We start from the raw sequence: 24,051 nt of genomic DNA on the forward strand, positions 1-24,051 counted from the left end.
AATTTTCTTTGTATGTCACATTTAACTTTGCCCTTTTCATTGAATTTATTCAATTTGAACTCATGACACTGTCACTTTTTACCCAGAAAATCACCTGAACTGAAGTAACGTTCATAAATTATAAATAAAAAGACGAAGGAAGTCTAAATGCATTTCGCGGCCGATTTTTTCTTAATTTTTCATGTATTACCTACAAATGATTTTGCATATCTAAAACACCCAATTCAATTACATTATTTTCATTTATTTATTGCCTAATAATTTGCAATCTCTCATCAATTGCTTTGCCCATTTCAGTAATCAGCAAATCGAACGTATCAATTTCTCCATGTACCAGTGACACCACGACTTGTAACATGTTCATTGCCTCAAACGAAGCGGTTATCGTCACCAGCAAATCGGGCACCAATTGCCTTGCAATGAGGCACAAGTCGTCGGGATGGAACCACCTAAAGTGCAGCCTGTTGAGGAGGTTCTGGAACAGGTCCATGAGCTCCTCGGGCCGAAGTTCGATGTCAGTTAACCGCTGCTCGTAGTTAACGGCCGTGTACGGAGAGAAGTCGCCAGCCCAATTTGGACGCTGCGCGAGTGACTGCGGCGATTGGAAGCTTCCAATGGAGCCAACTTGTGTGCGACGATGGAATTGATCACTAGTTGCATGTAATGGACCAAATTGTCGTGGTGACATAAGAAAGACGCCAGACTCGGGTTGGATGCCATAGTCTGCGGGTACGTCTTCATCGTCTGACCATGGTAAGGAATCTAATGATTCATTTCGCTTGTACATTTGATAGAAGACTTTGGCACTGGTATGGCCGGAACAGAGAAGTTCCTTCATGGCTTCTTCATCAGAGTTGTAGCCGATGCAACGAAGGATATTGATTATTGTTTTATCGATTAAACTGGAATCAATCGGTTCGGACATACTAATGATAGGTAATGGTGTGGGTACTGTGTAGGTGGATGGAAGATCCATTAAAAAGGCTGGGTGAGTTTTGATTTGATCAATTTTGATACGATGATTTACATCAACAGTAAGCATCTGAGAAATAAGATCTTGGATTTCTGGTAAGAAATTGGGCATTTTGTAGTGGCCGAGTTTGACTTTGGCAAGTAAATTGCGAATTGAATCATCATCAAAAGGAAGTCTTCCCTATGTGTTAGTCAAAATAAACGCGTTCACAAGCTTCGCTTAACGAAGCTGAAGCTATTTAAACGCTAAAAACATACTGCAAGTAAAGCATATAAAATTACACCGCAACTCCATACATCAGCTCCACGCCCATCATACGGCTCTCCGCGGATGACTTCTGGTGCGGCATAATGTGGTGAACCACATGATGTCTCGGCAATATTTGATCGCATCCATCGAGCAAATCCAAAATCTGCTATCTTAACGTGATCAAACTCGTCAAGAAGAATGTTTTCTGGTTTTAGGTCTCTGTGGCAGATACCATGCTTATGAAGATAATCTAAACCATAAATGATTTCTCTGAAAAACATCATTGCTTCTGGTGGGTTAAGGAACCGCCTTTTAACTAAATAGTCAAAGAGTTCTCCATGAGGTGCATATTCAATAAATATGTATAAATGATGTGGAGATTCACAAACTTCGACAAGCTTGAGGAGATGTGGATGGTTTAAAAGGCGCATCAATGCTACCTCACGATGAATCTTTCGCTCTAGATCAGGCTTGATATCAAAACTTGCTTTTCTGATAATCTTAACTGCAACTTGTTTGTTTGTTTCCTTATTGATAGCAAGCTTCACTTTTCCTGTTGTTCCACTTCCAAGTGTCCTTCCGAGGATGTAGCCGCCAACTTCGTGTGTTCTTTCGTTCATATCGTAAGTTTAGAATGATGAAAGCCGATAGAACGCTTTGAAATTTGAATGACGATAACAACTTTGATGATATTGAATAGTGTAAACAACTTCTTGTCAATGGAAATTTTCCTTCGTTTTCGTGTGAATGTTCTATATTATCCATAAAAATTCACCGTGTACTCATTTTTTTAATAATGAAAGATTTCTTATAGATAAATGAACAACAGTGTTATTCCTTTGAGAGCTTATTTGTCAGGAAATGATAAAGACGTGTGTCAATTTGAGTGAAAATTTTGGCGGGATCTCACTTTTTGAGTTTAAAACGATTAAAACACCGTGAAAAAAAGCACTTTTACGATTAATCGTGCGACTTAAAATCTCTTAAGAATTTTATTGATATGCTCTCAATTTTCTGTGTGTAAATGGCCCATTAAAATGATAGTAAAGTCAAGTGACTTAACGTCTTTTTGGACTCGACAAATTTGAAAATTTAAAATTCATTTCTTGTTGTCGAGATCTATATGAAATATTTTCGTTACCAAAAAGTATTGAGCCTTTCGTTATTTTTTTGGTTGTTTTTAATTCAATAAAATATTTTGGTTATGTAAATGAAAAATTTGGTAGATTTCTAAAAATACACGAAATTTTTATTTAGTTTTATTGTAAAATAACACTATAGTATATATTACATTATAACTTTAAATTTAATATAATATCATGCTAACGTTTTGAAGAAAATTGGAATTTTCCAAAAAAATTTAATCAACGATTATACATATCATAATGTCATGAATACAAATTGTTGTCAGATGTTATGTAAAATTAAGGTACTGTAGATTTTTTTATTTTTAGAATTCCTTCTTATATAATGATTTCAATGTAGATCTAATTTTTCCATATTATCACATTTTGTTCTGAAACATTATTCATGTGGTTGAAAAAACATAAAATATTTCCTTAAAAGGGAAGTTATAAAAATCGCATTAACCCGGAAAAACTGCATTTTTGCGCTCTTTCAATTGTAGAAGTAAACGGTTTTTTAACAGGCAAATGTTTGAACCTCATATTTATGTTGTTGCTCCATCCGAATATTCATCAGGCATAACTAAAGTAATGAACTTTTCCAAGCCAAAAGAAATCTCAGGTTTACTTGAAAGTAGCCCAAAACAATCGTTTCAATTTAATCCAAAAATTGAGCTTGTTCAACAACCACAAAATCTTGATGACACAGCATTTTCTCCCTATATTATATTAAACTTTTTTTTATGTTCCAGTAAAGGAGATTTTACTCGTAATCACATGAAAGAAATCGAAACCTTTAATCAAAATTACTCAAGGCCTCATATACAGATTCAAGCAATTTTTATATTTGATCCCAAAAAGCTTAAAAGCAAGACTCTTTTTGTGCAATCCAGCTCTTTAGTTCAACATATCCAATCACATATTCCCAATCTACAAGTTCTTTCCATAAAAGGCCAAGGCAATCCTAAGAAAGCTGATATGCGCAAGATATGGCCAGTTTTAATTTCACAAATAATCAGCATTTTCCATAAGCGCATCAAAGCCTTAAGTCCAAATTTGCAAACAGAAATTACACTTTCTACTTTTCAAAACTCATTACGTCTTATCAAGATCTATAATCGGTTATCATTAACAGTTGAATATGTTACAATTGTATCATACACAGAAGAACTTATAGAGAATCACCGCAATGTCTTTGAAGACTTTGTTGACAATAATTCACTTACATATTCTTTTAGTTTTTCCAAAGGGATTGATCAATTTACGGACGACTTTATTCTTAATTCCAAATGTGAATATAACATTCGTTACTTTTTATACAAGTGGAAACTTCAGTCGTATATCGATTCGAATGATTTTATTAAAGCTGTACAATATTCAACTCGATTTCTCTTTAATATATCGATGCTCATCAAGCAAAACATTATAATGTCCGAATTCCAATACAATTTGTGGTTTACAACAGCATTACAACAATTGATAAAAGAATGTAAGAAATATAATAAGAAAAACGATTATGAAATCATTAAGAATGAAATAAATTTACTCGAAATATATTGTATACAATTGGAATCAGTTAAAAGACAATTGGATATAGGAAATACCGCAAAAGAGAACAGTAATTACAATTCGATAATAAAGAAAATTTCTTCTGACAAAAAATTCGAACTTGAAATGAAATCAATTTTATTAAAACTAATTGACTTATGTTTAAATAATGGATTTAATAGAAAAGCAGCAATTATAATGCAGAATTATATTAATTATGATCACGAAGATAAAAATAATTATAAATTGGAATTCATTAAATTGTTCATAAAATATAAAAATTGTAACTTAATTAAGAAAATATCAAAATCTATAATTTCAAATTTAAATGCTGAAAATAAAATTAATTTATCACTACAAATTTTATCAGATGAAAATTTACATTCGTATCATAAATTTGCTGCTAATGTTTTATCACAATTGTTTTCTGATTATACCGAAAGTTCAATAGATTTGAATTATCCGATAGATATAACGACCAAAATCGATTCAAATGAGTACGTTAAGGGTAAGAAAATAGAAATTAACGTTCACCTGAAATGTCACTTTAAATCGAAAGTAACTGTTCCTAAATTTGATATTGTTTTCATATCTTTAGAAACTGGAGATTACGAATACTTAGAGTGTGGAAGTCAAATCATTTCTAAAGGGAAAAAATTTAAGGCTATAGGCTCATTTAAGAAATCTGGTAATTATCTTCCACATTGTATCCGAATGAGTTCCAACAATATTGTCATTAAGTCACCACTTCCTTCACCTCAACAACTTATTACTATTAAAGAATCTCCACCACCATTTTCATTTAAACTTATCACGCCAAACTTCTTTTTACCCAAACAATGGCAGCCATTTACCATTTTATTCGACTTTGTACGCACAGTTAAATCCTTAAGGTTATCTATTAGTGGAGTATCATTTGAAACCGCATCTTTAATTGATTCCCAAAACAACATGATCAAGCCCAACGAATCCTTTGAGTTCGGGAAAATCGAGTCCGGCCAATATATTATGAATGTTCCTATTCAGCCATATCATTCTGGCAATATGTTAGTCAAAGGATCTGTTCATCACATAACAGTTTCGAAGTCAATTGACTTCATAGTTGCTGACTTTTTGGATCTAAAGCTTCTGTTTAGTGAGCGTTCCATGATATCACAACTGAAAGCATTTGTCAAGAAAAGTTCTAACATTAATATCACAATCGAAAACATCGAATTCTTTAGCGACGAAAACGACAGCATCCAGTGCGAGTCAGAGGGTATTCCATGCGCACTGTCGCGCACAGTTACAAACGCGTTGTTCTTCTTGGAGAAGAAGCCAAAGTTCGCAGAAATAGAAATTAAGCAAAAAGAACAACAAACATTCAAAATCAAATTGGGCGTGGAAACAATCGAAAGCGAAAACATGGAAAATGTCGAAGAAATTGTGGAAATGGATCACGCGCCTTTCACTATAGTGGTACCAAACGATTATGTGCTTTAAATAGATATTATTTATATGATGTTAATAAAATGATGTTTTACGTTATAATTTTAATGTTTTCATTTGTCAATTGCAACTTTCGACGATATGAACTTTATCGCAAAGTGCAAACTGGACTACATAATGTTGTTTGGATGCAAAATGAAAAAGAAATAAATAAATGTTAATATTATTTCGTTTATAAAGAAAACAATCGATAATCCAATGAATTTCCTTTTACATGAATGTTTTTGAGAATCAATATTATTGAGAATTGCTATGATACTTTGTATTTTTTTTTTTAATAAATATAAAAATAAAATTATCTCTTGTTATTAATGGTATTATTCTAGATTTTAACTACTAATTACAATCACAACAAAATATATATTCATTCTATTAATGTCCACTACAAGGTGAAACATAATTGTTTAATGAATCGTCAAATATAACTTTTAACTATTACTTTGATTATATAAATTTCAAAAAAGAAGAATTTTCGAACTTATTTCTTCTTTATTTCTAATCATCGTATGTAATTTCAACGACTGGTTTGATCAATTCGGCTGGCTTGTTCTTCATGAGCATCAAAGCATCTTCAACCTTTTCAAGTCCTTTGAAGCGGTGAGTGATAAGCTTTGTTGGATCGAGTTTTCCAAACTTAATTAATGAAGCCAATTTCTCCATTCTAACTCTACCGCCAGGGGTCAGACCACCATGGATGTGCTTGTGGCTCATTCCAACACCCCATTCAATACGTGGGATATTAACATTTTCACCTTCGCCAAGGTAATTAACTGATCCAATTACACCACCGGCCTTAACCATTTTAACAGCTTCAGCGAATTGATCACAATCACCACCAGCAATGATAACCTTATCAACACCCTTACCGTTGGTAAGTTTAAGAACTTGGTCAACAATTGGACCGTTCTTATAGTTAACAATATCAGTTGCACCATATTGAATTGCAATATCGCAACAATGCTTACGTGATCCAACGGCTAAAATACGTGATGCGCCCATCATATTAGCGCCTGCGACTGACATTAAGCCAACTGGACCAATACCGATAACACATACAGTATCACCAAATTTGATGTTGGCAAGTTCAGCTCCATGGAATCCGGTTGTAACCATATCGCAAAGCATGACTGCTTGCACTGGTGTGATTCCTTCTGGAATTAATGCAAGGTTGTTATCGGCCTCGTTAACATGGAAATATTCGGCAAAAACGCCGTCTTTGAAGTTCGAGAACTTCCATCCGCCAAGCATGCAGCCTGAGTGCATTGGGAATCCTTCTTGCGCTGCTCTGCTGCCCCAATCTGGTGTAATTGCTGGGACAATAACTTTGTCGCCTGGTTTGAAATCTTTAACAAGTTCACCAACTTTAACGATTTGGCCAACTGCTTCGTGACCAAGAATCATATCATGACGGTCACCAAGTGCGCCTGCCCAAACTGTGTGAACATCTGAGGAGCATGGGGCTAATGCAAGTGGGCGAACAATTGCATCTAATGGTCCGCATTTGGGTACCTCTTTGGTGATCCAACCTGTCTTACCAATGCTAAGCATGGCAAAACCTTTCATTGTCTTTGGAAGTTCTTTGTTCATTATAAAGTGAAGTAAATTTGTATCAATTATTCGTTATAAAATCATTTTTAATAGAACGATCCACTTTTCTGTTGGATACATCGGTTTTGACCTTTTTGATTAAGGGATACGGGTTAATTGAAATTGCATTGAAATTTTCTGTAGGTCGATATCATGCTGTGTGTTTTCTGGCTCTGAAAAAAAATTATCGCAACAGTTTTAAACATTTTTATTCTGGTGACATCACTTAGTTCAAACAGGCTGAGAATTTCTTGAAATCTATTGTTAAATTTTTACAATCTTGGAATAGCTTTACAAAAAAAAAAAATTCTCAATTAATTTAAAACTTTATGTCAATAATATCATTCAAGATATCCTTTGGTTTGGTAAATATATTTTAACAAAACATAAAAATATATATAAATATCACAAAATTGTGATATATATTTTTCTTTAAAGAAGCCAAAGGTAATCATAGCACATTTACTGAATTTCAACTGAATATTAATGAATGGGAAAATATATATTTTTGTTAAATGAAATTAAAGTGTGTTCCATGCAGACTAATGAACAGTTTAAAATTTGGCTTTTTATGGAGCACGTTAAATCACTTCATTTAAATTGAATGACATACGTTTATATATAATTAATTCTCAATGACTGTGTGCGATTGTTTCTCTGATAAGCAGCTAAAAACATTCCAAAAGGCCTTCCAGAAAACTGACAAAGATGGAGATGGGTATTTAGCTTTGAAAGATATCAAAAAAGTTTTTAAATTGCTTAAAATTAATACATCATCTGAAGATTTAAACAATATAGTTTTCAGAGAATTTAGGCAAGGAGAACAGAAATTCGATGTTATTGATTTAATTAGGATATTATATTATTATCTTCGTTATTCTGATAGTCAAGAAGAATTAGCACGGGCATTTGCTGCTTTTGATACTGACCATGACGGGAAAGTGTCAGTTGATCTTGTTAACCAAGTACTTTCCAACATAAACAATCCTCTTTCTAAAGAGCTTATTGATGAAATTCTTGGTTCATTAGATACCAGTAATGGACTTGTTGACTATAAAGAATTAGCAAATAAACTTAATCCAAAATAAACAATGAGTTGATATTTTTTATTATAACAATATTGTTATATTCTTTGAATCAGCAAATTCCTTTGAATTCTCTCTCTCTAATGGCAACAAATAATTTTCATCTGCTTCTTCCATTTGATTGCTTGATGAAGTTTCTTTAAAGAATAAGCATGAAAACAAATAGATAAGGTAAAGCAACAATAAAACGCCAAGCACAACACATCCAACTGTGATGTAATAAGGTTTAAGGTTAAGATTTCCTAGTTCTTCTGAGTTTTGTATTCTTTTTCCTTTATGAAAATTATCAGGATGATTTTTACAACATCTTAATGAAGCAAAAATTAAAAGAAACATTTGACTTCGTGATTTGAATCATCAAAAATATTTTATTTACCTCCCCCAAAACCGAACAAAAAAGTCTTCAAAAAATTAAATATATTTTTAGAAAAACACAAAAATAAAACATAAAATGATTTTATTTATGAATTAAACATTGTTTTGTGGTGATATCAAATTTCGTGCATATTCTTCGCCATTGATATCGGCAATTGCTTGTAAAAATTCAAAAGGAAGACCAAAATGATTGAAGTCGATCATTAGTATTGGTGGAATTGTATTATATTGTATGGAATAATGAAAATATTTATGAGGCGGAAGAATACTTAAAAAAGAATGAAAACATTCTGTATTTAATAAAGCATGCATTTGTTTGACAATATCATTAAGATTAGATTGTCCTGCTAGAAATTCTTTCATAACTTGTGAAAACCTTGTGGGATTTTGAATATTTTCGACTGTCATATTCATAAATGAATATATTTTTTCTGGAGTTACTTTTTCAAAGTGATCAATTAATACTCTGTAAGCAATACGTATGGCTATAGAAAGTGGTGGCGGTAATAAATTAACAATTTTTTGTAATAAATTAGGATCATCCAAAAACAAAATAGAAAATTCAAAACAAAAACGATCTGTACGGTGAAACATAATATACCTATTGAGAACTGTTAATATATGATTTTCTAATCGTGAATTACAATTTACAGGACAATCTGGAAAGAGCGAATTCCAGATTGAAAAAATAGCTATTGATTTTTCTGGGGAACTATCCTCAAATGAGTTTATAATCTCTTCTAATACTCTTGCAAATAATCTTTGGGAAGGCCATTTTTCTTGAGCCATTTTTTTCAGACATTAAAATCCCAGAAATCATCTGACAAAGAAAAAAGTAAACAAAAAGTCGAATTTCATATTGTCTTTTTTGTGAAACAGAACATCAAAAGTGACAATAGTAAACATCAGAATTTATCATCCGATAACACTTTTTGTACACTGTCCATAATGTTTTTCATTATTCAACAATAATATTTTATATCAATTATTATTCTGTAATAACCAGTTTTTTTGAAATTAAGATTTTTTAATTCATTATATTTTTCTTTAATTTTCATTTTTTTTAAATCAAAACTAAATTAATTTAATTTGATTTTATCTATTTTTTACATATTTAAATCTTTCCTATGAAAGTATCTCTTTGGTTTATTTCAATATCGCTATCTGAAGAATCTGAATCAAACAAAAATGATGTTTCGTCATATTTTTCAAATCCGCCTGATGGAGGGTATGGTGCTCTTCTTATATTTTCCATCACTTCCACTTCTATATTATGTAGTGATTCTACTGTATTCATATTTTCCATATTTGATGGTGATATATTAAGTTTATAATCTGGTCCGTAATAACCAAAATAATCATTATAAGGAATATTATTATCAATTTCAACATCTAACAATACACTTGTTTCATATGCCCAACATCGTGATACATTTCTAACTGTATATCCTCCACCTCCAGTAACAAGCATTGGAATTCCAAAACTCTTAACGTACGCCACACAATTTGCATGGCCCTTAACGGTCAAATTGAAGCACCCCAATCTGTCGCCCGTTAAGGAGTCAGAACCGCACTGCAACAGGATAGCGCCTGGTCGATACCAATCAATTAGACCTTTTATAACTGGTTTGAATATTGCTGAATAACTTTCGTCATCCATGCCATCCTTGAGAGGAATATTACAAGAAAAGTATTTTCCTTTTCCAATTCCTATGTCATCAAGAGCACCTGTTCCTGGAAAGAAACTACCATATTTGTGAAAAGAAACTGTGAGAACACGATCTGTGGTATAAAATGCTTCTTCAACACCATCACCATGATGAATGTCAATGTCAATATACATTACACGTTCATAATGTTCAAGTAGTTGAAGAATCCCGAGAACACAATCAGCAACATAACAAAAGCCACTTGCAGCGGCTTTCTTTGCATGATGAAGACCTCCGGCCCAATTAATTGCAATTTGTGTTTTACCTTCATTAAGAAGTTTAGCACCTGTAATGGAACCACCTGCAGATATCTGGCAAAACTCAAAGAGACCGTAAAAAACTGGTGAGTCCTCACTTATATCGAACTTTTCACAGAATCCCACCATTTGGGAAACATTTTCTGGTGTTGCAAGTTGTAAAAATTGAATATATTCATCAGTATGATATCGAGTCATATCCGTAGCTGTTGCACGTTCAGGTTTTATCACTCGCATTTTTGGGAATAACTCGTATGCAAGAATTAAGTTATGTGTCATTCTAACGCGATGTGGCTTCATAGGATGATATGAGTTATAAATAAAATTCCCAACTTCATCATCATATATGTACGTAACCTTTTTAGCCATGGAAATCAATTTTTTTTCAGGTGAAAAAACTAAGGAATGTTTGGCCAGATAATAATTCAATATTCTTCATTTAAACGGCCACTGATTCACAACAATTGATTAATCTCATAGAATATTTTGTGAATAGGATAAGTTTATTAAAACTTTTTATTTTTAAGTTTGTTTTAAAACATCATAACAAATTTCTTTCGCCTTTTGGAGTTTCATTTCGATTTCATCACAAATTATTTTCTGCATATTTTCATCCAAATTTAAGAAACTAATAATTAAATCCAGACTAAACATTACTTGGCAATTCACTTCAAAGTTATCATGTACAACAGTTCTATTTGATTTTGTTGATAAGTTTCCGATTGTTATCATTTTCATTTCGAGTTGTTCATATAACACTTTAAATTTGTTTGGAATCTTTAATGAAACAACTTCTAAATATTGACTTTGTTCAGTGCCAATTATTACTGCGTTTTTATCTTTAAGCGCAACAATTGAACTAACGTTTTGACCAATTGCAAACGCTGAAATCATTTGCAAATCGGAACTTTCGACGTTTTTGGTATCTCCGATTTGCATTTGATATAAATTACCAAATAAATCGACGCAAAATATATCGTCGTCGATTAATTTTATTTTGGAAAAGCCTATGTTAAAAGGGTTTCGAGCAATTTCATTAAATTTGTTGGAATGTTGATCATATTCATATAATATTATCGATTGCAGCTCATCTGCTATAGCTATAAATAATTCATCGCATGATATTGATGATGTATACCCTTGTGTACGTAAATTCGTGACTATTTTTAATTGGATGTTTGTAAATGATATTATATCAGCTTCATATAATAGAACTTCATCATCATAACCAATTAATATCATTTCTTTAAATGACATTATACAAATCGGTTGTTTTTCTAATGGCAATTTATATCGAAAGATAAATTTGTCCCATAATATTTCATACAAAATTAACGTTTTGTCATATGCAATCGCAACAAAATGTTTATCTTTTTGTTCGATGGAACATATGCCGGAATACATTTGAACATCATTGATGACAATTGTTGAAATCGGATTAGAAAATGGATTTTCAACAATACTTATGATAATGTTTTTGTTGTCTTTGATTGTAATTACAAAATTAATTCTATCTGAAAAATGAATACACTCTAAAATATCAAATTGAATATGTTCTTCTTCAATAGTTTTCTTGAACTCATTCGAATGACATAATACTAATGTGTCGTCCTTGATAAATAAAAATTGGCCTTGATAAAAAGAGGCATTTGTAAAGTTCTCAAATGAAATGCCTCGTATTGAATTTGGATTAACGATAACAGGTTTTTCGCCGGTTATTAAAACATCGTCTTCTTGTAAATAAACTAGTGAATTATGGGTTCCGTTACAAAAATATTTGAAAGGTTTATTATCTGAATTGATAGGATAAAAGCAACAATGATCAAATGGTTCAATAACAACCAAAAAATCATTAGTAAATAACATTGATATTGCAGTAACACCATTAATTTCTTTGGCTAAGTCTCCACTTTCAATATAATAAATATATATAGTATTTGATGACCAATTTGAAAATGCAATATATTCATCATTAACTGCAATAATATTAACTATTTCATCCAAATCAAAATTACTTGTTTCTTCAAACGCTTGTATATCATAAATCAAAATCGAATATTTTTCATTTTCTTTAATAGCAATCGCAAAATTAGATTTTGAAATTGACGATGAGATAATGCATTCAAAATTTTGAGTGGGTTTGTTCGAATGCACAACTTTTGTTTCGGTTATTTGAATGAATAAATCATTCAAATCGTCATAGAAAAAGTTAATTGTTGGCTCGTTTTGAACTAAGAAATCGTTTTCAAGTAAAACAATTTCTTCATTTGAAAATTTCATTAAAGAAGTTTGATTATCATAAGTAAAAATTATATTTTCATTGTTAAAAACCCAAGCGTTTTTAATTCCAGGAATTATTGTTCTAAATAATTCCGTAAATTGTAAAGATTCCCTTAAAATATGTAAATAATTTTTTTCGCAAACTCCAACGCATTCATTGTTACTAACTTCTGTTATTGATCTAACAATTCCAGAGTTAGCCAAAATTGGTTTTGTTTCTGCGTAAAAATTACAATATTTTCCTCTTATTGATATTAAAGATGATTCGCCAGAACGTGAAATCGATATTGCGTTAAGTTCATTTTCTGTTGATAATAAAGCAATTGGTGTATTCACTTCTCCAATTCTTGCAAGTGTACTACTATCACTTTTAAAATACGTAAAGAGATATATATTATTCGAACAATCTGCAACTAACACGCGTTTATCAGATAAAAAAGTATATTTGTCTAATGGATCTGATGTGAAGATTGTCGCACTGTACTTTTTAATGTTAGTGCATGAAATAGGTTCAATATGAATCGAAGATGAAGTAGTAAAGACATAAAGTGAACGATCTCTAAATATGATCATTTTATATGAATCTGGTGGAACAAGTAATGAAATATATGGTTTGGGAGGAAGTAATTTTGATGAAGTGTCGAGATCATAGATTTCAAGGCGTGTGCCACTATTATATGATTCGATAAGAAATGCGATACGTGGAAATGTTGAAGAAATATCAATAAATCCAAAATCACGAATCGCTTTGGCATTAACAGAAAAATTAAATGGAATCCCAAGTTGAGATATTGTGTTAATATAAAAAATTTGAAATTCATTCTGTATTTGTATGAGAAAATGTGTGGATGTAATACTATATTTAAATGGTGGACTTGTAACACAACAAACAGAAGAACCCATGCTCCCATGTTGTACTGTAGTAATTTTTCCTGAAATGTTTCGTAGGACAGAAAATCGTAAATCTGAAAATATTAATAAAATATTATATTGAGCGTCACCTAATGAATGAAGTGGGACTATATGGGAAATGTTTCCAAATACACTATATTTATAAAGAAAATTGAAAGTATCATTTTCGACTGAAAAAAATTCAAGTTCAGACCCTTTTGCAATAACAAGTGCATTCTTTTGATTATCTAGGATAGGAATAATTTTAGCGTCTGAGATCGAATAAGGAGAATTAATTGATAGAACGCCCAGACACTCCATATTGTTGGGGTGCTCCGTTTTTTCCGTTAAGTAAATTTACTAGACTCTATAAAGTCGCCAGCAGTTTCACAAGCATAGAACAATTCACATATACACCTTTGTTAGTTTTTTGTCGAATATCTTATTTAGGATAAATTAAAAATGATGCTAGAATTATTGTGATTATTATTCATGAAATTTACAATATTTGAATGTCAAATCAAACTTAAGAGAAAATGCAATCATTGGGTGGTCAAACACTTCTTTATTTAAGTTATGATAATTAATATCAATTTAATTAATATCAATTATTTCAAAACATTATTAAATAAGTTATTACAAATCACCTTTTGACTGATTTATTTTAACGTTTTGTTTGAATATTGTTTTATTTTCGTTACTCGTAAAATTAAATTGATTGAGATTTAATACAATACTTATTTCCAAATTTAACTTTATCAAAAAAGCATCTAAATTAAGATTTATTTTGATAAGCTTATTTGTATAAGAGAGAAAAGATTTTGCAAAAAGATTCGATTTTTTCATAACCGTTTAAATTGAGGAACTTTGTCAGCTAATTTCAGCAGAAATGCTTCCTGATCTTTATTTACCAAGCGGGCCTCAGCTTGCAGTTTCTGCATTTCTGATGGATTTTATTGTTTTAACGATTTTATTCACCATTAAAAAAATTCCGGAGATTGGAAAAAAGAAAAGGAAAAATCAAATAATGGAACAATTGAAAAATATAGATCCAAGGGAAAGGTTCAAAGATTATACACTTCTTAAGCGAGAAGCACATGCTATTGATGTTTCGATAAAATCATTTGAATTATGTCCTGTTTCAAGCGTAATTAGAACATTTGTCTTGCCTTTTTTGGCGTATCAAAAGGGAGTTTGTTTTTTCCCTAAAAGATTCTGGTTTCCTATTTCAGGTGCGATTGATATTTTCTCCTTCAACGATGTTATTGAAGTAAGTTTTCTTTTCTTTTGGAGTGCTATCACAAAGGCCAATTCTAGCTTGTTCAATTACCTTGATTTACTGTTTTAATAAAAAAGAATTAGATAGAAAATTTTATAACAAAACGCGTAACCTAAAAAATTTTGAAACTTTCCATATCCATTTAATGATGTTTTATTCATGAATTAACAAATATTTTTGTTTTTATATTCCTTCTCCCCATATTTAAACGTTCTCCTTGTAAATAACCGCTATTATAACGGTTGTGGCCGCCCTTTTAAGTAGATGCCACAAGTTAAGAAGAAGTGGACAAAGACAACAAACAAGGAAAAGAGGGATTGGGCAACAGTCCTTCTTTCCGAAGTTGCAGAAGAAATCGAAAAGGCTGTTCCACGTAGCAAACTCATCACACCATCTAAACTTGCAGATCGTTACAAGATTTCCCTTACAGTTGCTCGTCAAGTTTTAAAGCAACTTGAAGCTGATGGCAAGATTGTATGCTTGATCAAGCATTCAAAGCTTGTTGCTTATGGTCGTCCAGCCGGAGCCAAGGAAGAAGTTGTTGAAGAAGCACCAAAGGCTGAAGCAGCACCAAAGGGCAGAAAGGGTAAGAAATAAATGATTTGATGGTATCAATTTTTAATTTATATATAATTTCACTTTTTAATTTCTGAACATTGGTAATCACTTTCATTTTAATTTTGATTTTATACCAATTTTGTTCTATTTAACAAATGATAAAATGAACAACTTTCTTATAAGAATTTATATAAATGTGATATTATCAGCTGAATAAAAGATTCATAAGATATTAATTTTTTTTTTTAAAATAAATATAAAGGAATGATATCAAATGCAGAAAATATTTCCTGTTTATAAGATATATTTTCAATATATTTTATAAATAAATTTATTTATACTTGATACTGCTATACACTATTATAAATTTAATGTGTTATAACACCATAAACAAAACAATTTAATTATGTAAACATTGAAAGAAGAAATCAACAAAAACACAAATATTTATTTATAACAACTCAATTTATTGTTATGTGCCAAATACATTTCGCTATTTCTACAATGTATACAGCAAATATTTTCATTTGCTTCATATTCCGATGTTAATATTTCGTGAAACATTGGATTACAAAGTTTTCTTCTTTCGATTTTATTTGATTTAGTTACAATAAAAATAGAATTTTCATTGCATGAAATGGATTTAATTCCTTCGCTGACTTCAAATTTGTAAATTTCATTTAATTCATTTTGTAATTTATTAAAAATACAAATTTCATTAATTCCAAACGAAATTATAATGAAAACTTCAGTAAGAAATATCTGAATTGGCATAATATCAAATCTATGGGTGGAAACAACTTGAAATGTTTCAATGGAAATATTATAAAAATATTTTCGATTTGTTATAGCATATATCGAATTTGTAAATTTATCATAAACAATGTGATTAACGATTCCTTTAATGTTAGTTGTAGTGCCAATTAATGAAATTTCTTTGTTATGAAGAATAAAATATGATATCTCATTTTGTTGACCAAATGCAATATCAACATTTTTTTCAGAAATTATTGCATAACTATTGACTTTTAGGTTTGGTATTTTTTCTGGACTAGTTGTGGGTGGGCTTGAAAGCAATAATTCATTTTTTGATGATAATATAAATAAATAATATTTTTCGTTTTTTACAAAAAATCTCGGTAAAAACAATGGCTCCGCGTAGCTGGTAATTGATGTGATGGCAAAAGAATCAATATTAATAATACCAATTTTTCCATTTGATGATGTAATTGCAACTAAATTGTCGTTAGAGTCAATGCCTGTGATACGATCAACATCGGGTAGAAAAAGCATAGTATGCAAAATTGGTTTTAATGAAAGAGTTTGAGAAATATTATCGATTCGCCGATTAAATTCATTTATTTGTTGAAAAGCTGCAGCTGAAAAATTGTTTAATGTTTTTTCTATTGATTGCATTTTATCTTGAAATTTGTTCATCATTTTTTTCATTGATTTGCGAGAGTCAGTAATTTGATTTTTAAATACTACAAATGTATAGCACTGATGTTCAAGCAAATCTTTTATTTGTTGAATTTCTTCTTCTTTTTTATTATTAAGGATTTCCTGATTTTTAAAATCTGTTTTAATTTGGTTAATATTCATTGTTTGACTTTCTGTTTCCATGTTTGCTATCTCATTTGCAGTACGGTTAACCTTTAATGATAAAAGTGGTGACACTGGTTGTGGTAATTGCTTCATTCCATTTTTATGTGAACGTTAAATAATTTTACGTTAAAATGTTCAATTCAAAAGATTATTAACTCTAATCAAAAATAAGCTTATCTTAAGGTATTTAAAACATATTGCTAATTATTCGAATCGCCAAGTAGATAAAAAGAGCAATTATTATGCCAATTTCAAGAATTGCACATCATTTGACATTTATTTTTTAAAATAAATATTTAAGGGTTGTTTATCTCTGTGTATTCTTCACCTCCTTGTGAAGTTAGGTCATGTTACAATATTAAAATTTTTATAAATGCAAATTTTAAAATCATTCTGATTACACTTTTAACATAATCCTATATTTTGGAAAAGATTCATTGACTTATAGATAAAAACGCATTTTGCACACCTCTTATTTATTAAAAAAAAATCATTTTCTCACAATTCGATTTCAAGATTTGAAACCTCTTCAAATAAATTTGATACTAACTCAGTGAATTCCTTATTATCTCCGTTATGCAACAATGCTGTTAACTTCACATCTTTTGGTGAAAAATATTTTCCAACCAAACTCAAGTACAACGATCCTGAATTACTTCTCACATACATTGTCATTGGATCTGGATGGAACCATTGATGTTGCATGTCGCCTAATTTATTTTGGATCGTTGCAAAAATTTTCCATGTCGAGCGACCGTTTATGTCGATTTTCATTTCTCTTAAAACTTCTGTCACTGGAGCCTCGCCGAGCGCCCATTCAGGTCTGTTAGCAACCGAATACATCTCATAAGAAGACACAGGAACCATTTTTCTTCTCCCTTTGGAGAAGGGTCCAATTGTCTTGGTTTTCAATTTATTAGCATTAGAATCAATGATGTTTTTGTCAACTGGAATTGTTTTGTCAATTGTGGGTTGCGGAGGACCTGAAAATGCTTGTTCCCATGGAAGAGATTCAAGGTCAAGTGTACGATTAATCATCGAAAGAAATACTTTAGCAGTTGTAAAGTCAGGAGACTTCAGTTGCGTTTCAAGTTCATCATCAGAGAATCCAATATGTGAAAGAATGTCTAATACTTCATGAGAAAGTGTACTAGGATCAATAGCCGGACTGAATTTTGGAAATGGAACAGGTGTAGGGACAATGTAAAGTGGATCAATACCTATGCGAAAGGCTGGATGTGCTTTGATACCTTCAATAGTAATACGTTTTGCTGGATCAACAATAAGCATCTTTCGAATAAGGTCCTGAATAGAAGCAGGAAATGGCGGCATGTCAAAGTGTCCTTTAATGACCTTTAAAAGAAGACTTCGAACAGACGTGTCATCGAATGGTAAATAGCCCTATGTGTTAGCGGTTGGAAATAAACGTCTTCCGATCGGAGGACGTTAAGAAACATACTGCAAGTAAAGCATACAAAATGACGCCGATACTCCAAATGTCTGCGATTTTCCCATCATAAGGATGGCCTTTGATGATTTCAGGAGCAGCATAATGTGGTGAACCACAAGCCGTTTCTGTGAGGTTTGACTTCACCCATCGAGCAAATCCGAAATCTGCAAGTTTGATTCTTGTGCATGAATCAAGTAGGATGTTCTCTGGTTTTAGATCACGGTGGCAAATACCAAGGCTATGGAGATATTCAACTGTGCAAACAATTTGTCTGAAAAATTCAATAGCAACACTTGGTTCGAGATGATTATGTGAAACTAAATAATCAAATAATTCACCTTGTTCAGCATATTCCATAACAATATAAAGATGTCGTTGGCTTTCGAGAACATCAATTAATTTGAGTATTCCTGGATTGTTAACAATTTTCATGAGAGAAATTTCGCGTTGAACCTTAATTTTTAGATCTGGGCTTTGTAAAAATTCTGATTTTGGTATAATCTTAATTGCAACTTCTTCACCTGTTTCTTTATTTACTGCTAATTTGACTTTACCACTCGAACCTTCTCCAAGAGTATGTGAAAGAACATAGTGTCCAATTTCTACTTTCTTTTCGCTTGGAACAAGGGGATCAGAACGAGAATCCATCCAAATGACTTGTTCAGGCGAAATGCCTTTTTTGAAAATGCACATTGAATATTTTCATAGAGCATTCAATATGGCTTTTTGAAGACAAGATAAAAAAATGATATTAACGGTCATCAATTTTCAAAACTTTATTCACTCAAAAAGTCGGATACGTCAAAATATTTTGAGATGGCTGTAATTATTTTTAACGTCCTCTATCGTGTTTATATCAAGTAAAGTATTTGATTTTCATTAATTACTTTACAGAAAAGTGATATCGAAACAAACTGAGTGGGGAAATAATAATTTCAAAATTAACAAATGAACAAATTTTGTATATCAAAAACAATAATAAATGACCCGGAGTGCTGGTATATTTGGTAGGTATGAAACGACTTCAAGAAAAATTTTAAATAGCATTCATTCCAATTTAAAAGTGACAAATTCATATTAATACAAATAGATAAAGTTACTTAATATCAAGAACAATTCTTTGTTGAATATATAATTTTTAAATTTTTAGAGGCAGAAGAAGAATTATGATAATTTTAAAAAAACAGTTACATAAATATAAGAAGAATAAAGTTCATATCTTATTTTAGATCAAAAGAGGATAATCAGATTTAGTGTGTAGATAAAATGCTTGACCAATTTTTGTTTGAATATTAATAGTCGTAGAAATTCATATTTTAATATGAGAAATTTCTCAACTTTTTGAGAGGGGTGACAATTGGATTTGAATAGAAAACGATTAAAGGGACCCATTCGAATAAACCACTCAATTAAATTTCTGTCATTTTTTATCTGCTAACAATAAAAAAAAACGAAAAATCAACCAAAAAACATTTTTAATGAAAATAATAGACTGCAATTATTGCAGTTTTAATAGTATTTTTAGTAATTCGTAAAAGAAGTAACAAACAAGTCAGCAGTGAAATAAGTTATGTTGAAGAAATAGATGCTGAACCATAAAAATGATGAAAAATTAATAATAAAAATTAGTTTTCATTTCACTATTTTTCCTTTAATTTTTTTGAGTGTAAACAACATTATGAATGGTGTTGATGTAAATGTTGCGCTGAAACATGCAGATGGAAATTCAGAGTCATTCATTTATGCGAATAAAATCATTCATTTGATGAAGCATATGTAACTCAATTCCAAACCAATTTGAAGTTACTAAGATATATTTAAGATATAGGAATCCACCAACCCCACAAAAATTTCCTTCTTAAGCCATAAATAGACACTAGATCAAAAAATGATGGATGATAATGTGCAGGCTCAACGAAGTCTGCATTTACTTTTTGATCATTTAAATGGCTATATATAACACAGCATTTTTCAGGAGGTTTTTGATAAGTTTACGTGATAAGTGGCATAAAAGTCCCCCTTCTTATCAATATTAAATGCGCATTCAAAATTTCATACGAATTGTATGGCTCACAAAAATCATTTCGTAGCGCGCGAAGCGAGCCAACATAGGGGGCTGAAGAGCCCGAAATGCCCTTTATGTTAAAAGAAAAGGTCGGGATCAGTCCCGACCGCATTATAATATACCTACCAATATGTCATATATTAAGAAAATATCAAAAATAAATCGTCATATTGTCATTTATTATAACGTATTTCATTTTTATGGAAGTCGAAAAAAGAGCAGTAATATTTTTTATGAAACGAAAAGGCTTTAAACTTAGCCAAATTAAACAAGAGTTAGATGATGTTTATCACCAAGATGCACTAAATATTAATACCATAAAATTTTGGCTGCATCAATTCAAATTAGGGAGATCTGAAATAACGAATATTTAGAGTCCAGGAAGACCAGTACTTGATTTCATTGATTCATTGATTTTCATTGATCTCTTGTTTCCATACTCATCTATTCAGCTTTTGTTTCTCAATCAAATAATGAAAATATATATATTAAATATTTATTAACTTTAAAAGAAAAAGAAGATGAAAAAGATAAAAACAAAAGTGAAACTGAAGCTAATCTTGTTCAAATCTTTTGTGAATATTTACTGAAAATAGTAAAGCAAGAATCATATTTCTTTTTTTTGAAAAGATGATCGAAGAAGAAATAATTGAACCATCTTCAGTGATGAACATGAACACATTATATTTTTCTCAATATAAAACAAGAGAAGAAATAAATGATTTGGAGGACAAAAATCCAGAACCACAAATTATTAAAGAATTCATCTCAGCACTTGATGAATTATCAAAAGATGATTGGAAGCGTCATATGCAATATGTAAAAGAAGGAGTTAATCCATTAGAAATTGCGAAAGTACTTCGAAATGATGATTTAGAAAAGCTTCAAGGAATATCATCACATAATGAATTTGACTTTAATCAAACAATTGAGCCATCACTTTATGAAAGATGTTCATTTGTTAATACTAAAAATGTTTCATTAATTGATTATTGCGCATTTTTTGGATCAATTAATTGTTTTAAATATTTACTTATGAATAATGCAAAATTAGATAACACAGGTAAATATGCAATTGCAGGTGGAAACTTAGAAATTATTCATTTATGTGAACAAAATAATTCATCATTTACAGAAGCATATGAAACAGCAATAGAATTTCATCGAAATGAAATTTTTCATTATCTTTATGAAAATAAAATTGGAAAATTTTCATCTTCAAACTTTTCTTTTACAAAATCGAATTCTGATATCGAAAATCAAGATAATTGTAATTTAAGTGGAGAAAATTTAACATATCTTGGGGAAAAAATGTATAAAGTTTAATAATTATGAAATCTTCATGTTTTTAGAAAAAGAAGGAATGAATATGAATAATGAAATTATAGAAGAAATAGCATCAAAAGGAAATACATTTGTAATAGAAAGTGACATAGAAAGTCAGCAAATTCCAAAAACAATTTTACCATATTCAGTTAAATCAGGAAATATAGAAATCGTAAAATTAGTTTTAGATAAAGGATTTAATGTGAATGCAAAAACTGTTTATTTAAATAATTTGTAATATGTTTTAATAATTTGAAACAGCACTTCATATAGCAGTTAGAAATAAGAATATAGAAATAGTAAAATTACTTTTAGATAAAGAAGGAATTGATGTTAATGCAAAAAATATTCATTTTAATAATTTATAATATGTTTTAATGATTTGAAATATGTTTAAATAATTTGATATATGTTTTAATAATTTGAAACAGCAATTGCAATTGCTAAACAGTTGGGTTTCAGAGAAATAAAACAATTACTCAGTGAAAAAGGTGCCATTTAGTTTAGACTTTGGTAAGTGTTCTAGATTTTTTGATAACTTGCACGATTACCACTTATCAGAATGGTTGACTGATGCGTTTAAAAAGACTGTTTATCTTTTTAAGATTTTAGTAAAATAAAAATATCTCTTAATTGAAAGTTGATGTTACTCCGAAATAGCTGTATATTTAAATTATTTTTATATGGAAAATCTCTATTTTTCCATAACTATTAAGTTGAGAATCAATGATTATTTTGAGAAGAAGATTTTTTAAACTTGCGCAAAACATATAAACCACAGAAAAATATATCCTAAAATACATTATATTTTTGCATTGATATCTAATTACTTTAAAAATTAATCAGATTCTTTTTTAATGTTTGAATTTATATTTTATACCTTATTTTATTCATTTTATTTACTATCAATTTTTATTTTTAATTTTTATTTATTGAACTTTTTTATTTAATCATTTTTTTTCATTCTCTTAACGGTCGCTCGTTATTTTATTCTTCAATTTCCTATTATTTAAAATTCTTCGGCACTTTATTAAACCTTGTTGTATTGATCTTATACTTCAAAATTTTGGGGTGTGTAACATTTAATTGAAATTTCGGCATGAGAGACCTCATAGAATTTTTGGAATTGATTTACGCTCTGTTGGCAGGTAGCCGAAGTTTAGGCGCCATTTTCATTTTTGAGGTGTGCAATCATCATTTACTTCTCCATCTAATCATCAGTTACTTCCTCATCTAAACAGCAGATAATTTTCATTCTAGATCACCAATGAGAATTATAATGACCGGTATATAATTTTGAAAAAAAAAATTATTTTTATTTTTAACGAGCTTTTTTACTATTTAAGGAACTTTTTTCGGCTTTTCCCCAACATTCAATTCTAAAATGAGCTATGTTTTCTGTAGACACTGTTTCTTCTTCCATTAGCCCCCATTCATAAAATGATAACATCGCAATATCTATTGCATTCATTTGATTAATCCCATCGATTACTAACATCTATTTTGTGTTTTCGGTGGTATTCAGCAGGGTTTTGTAAAGAATTTGAAACTTCTGCCCTGTCAAAGTCTTCTTCAATGATGAACAGGAAATTATTTTTTTTTTCTTTTAATGAAGCTTGTTTCTTCATGTTCTTCGAGTTCATTGATCAGATCATGACAAGATCTTGTCTCAGCAGCTGAGTCAGTAATAGTTTTTAGATATGAATTTTTTCTGGATGTGATGAATGGCGCTTCCAGATTTGAGAGGATGAACCTATCGATGTCTGGATCGAAAATTCTTCTAATTTCTAATAATTTTAATAAGATATTATAACAAGAGACTTCGAAGTACATTTATATTTTTTCGGATAAATCTTTAATAAACATTGTGTTTTAAATTCAAAAATTATCCATTTTAATAATCTTAATTAATTTTGAAAAACTCTTGAAAATCAAATTTGATCCCATAATAAAATTCATTAACTGTTATCTACATTTGATTTACTATGGGGCCAAGCTCAGACAGCTTTATATGGTTTTTCCATGTATTTGTATGTTTTTTTTCTTTAAATTTGGGTGCGGGGGATATATACATAACACTCTTCATTGTGGTTTATTTGTGTAGTAGATTTTTACAAAGATGAGCACGAAATTTCCAGATATCTTTTTTGGGTAATGAATTCTCCTCATGAGATTTTAGCATTAACTTCGATGATGGAAAAC

At 30.4% G+C, this 24,051-nt stretch overlaps 7 protein-coding genes across 7 annotated transcripts; 3 read left to right on the forward strand and 4 right to left on the reverse strand.

The window, feature by feature from the left end:
- Positions 1-247: 247 nt before the first annotated feature.
- GO595_008540 (CAMK family protein kinase) lies at positions 248-1,842 on the reverse strand (the record flags this gene model as incomplete). The annotated part of the gene is made up of 2 exons (XM_067922126.1): positions 248-1,153; positions 1,231-1,842. 2 exons carry the CDS (start codon positions 1,840-1,842, stop codon positions 248-250), a joined length of 1,518 nt encoding a protein of 505 aa, XP_067771306.1.
- Positions 1,843-4,608: 2,766 nt separating this feature from the next.
- GO595_008541 (uncharacterized protein) lies at positions 4,609-5,376 on the forward strand (the record flags this gene model as incomplete). Its single annotated transcript, XM_067922127.1, has 1 exon — positions 4,609-5,376. One exon carries the CDS (start codon positions 4,609-4,611, stop codon positions 5,374-5,376), a length of 768 nt encoding a protein of 255 aa, XP_067771307.1.
- A 501-nt stretch (positions 5,377-5,877) lies between these two features.
- Positions 5,878-6,969, reverse strand: GO595_008542 (NADP-dependent alcohol dehydrogenase; the record flags this gene model as incomplete). Its single annotated transcript, XM_067922128.1, has 1 exon — positions 5,878-6,969. One exon carries the CDS (start codon positions 6,967-6,969, stop codon positions 5,878-5,880), a length of 1,092 nt encoding a protein of 363 aa, XP_067771308.1.
- A 635-nt stretch (positions 6,970-7,604) lies between these two features.
- Positions 7,605-8,057, forward strand: GO595_008543 (calmodulin, striated muscle; the record flags this gene model as incomplete). The annotated part of the gene is made up of 1 exon (XM_067922129.1): positions 7,605-8,057. The coding sequence occupies one exon, from the start codon at positions 7,605-7,607 to the stop codon at positions 8,055-8,057; it is 453 nt and encodes a 150-aa protein (XP_067771309.1).
- Positions 8,058-9,543: 1,486 nt separating this feature from the next.
- On the reverse strand, positions 9,544-10,764 carry GO595_008544 (Histone deacetylase 1; the record flags this gene model as incomplete). Its single annotated transcript, XM_067922130.1, has 1 exon — positions 9,544-10,764. The coding sequence occupies one exon, from the start codon at positions 10,762-10,764 to the stop codon at positions 9,544-9,546; it is 1,221 nt and encodes a 406-aa protein (XP_067771310.1).
- Positions 10,765-15,109: 4,345 nt separating this feature from the next.
- GO595_008545 (40S ribosomal protein S25) lies at positions 15,110-15,442 on the forward strand (the record flags this gene model as incomplete). Its single annotated transcript, XM_067922131.1, has 1 exon — positions 15,110-15,442. The coding sequence occupies one exon, from the start codon at positions 15,110-15,112 to the stop codon at positions 15,440-15,442; it is 333 nt and encodes a 110-aa protein (XP_067771311.1).
- Positions 15,443-17,506: 2,064 nt separating this feature from the next.
- On the reverse strand, positions 17,507-19,106 carry GO595_008546 (CAMK family protein kinase; the record flags this gene model as incomplete). The annotated part of the gene is made up of 2 exons (XM_067922132.1): positions 17,507-18,409; positions 18,492-19,106. The coding sequence occupies 2 exons, from the start codon at positions 19,104-19,106 to the stop codon at positions 17,507-17,509; spliced, it is 1,518 nt and encodes a 505-aa protein (XP_067771312.1).
- Between the last annotated feature and the right edge of the window lie 4,945 nt (positions 19,107-24,051).

The sequence above is a fragment of the Histomonas meleagridis genome, assembly GCF_020186115.1.
Source record: "Histomonas meleagridis strain 2922-C6/04-10x chromosome Unknown contig_68, whole genome shotgun sequence".
In the NCBI taxonomy this organism is placed as follows: Eukaryota; Parabasalia; order Tritrichomonadida; family Dientamoebidae; genus Histomonas; species Histomonas meleagridis.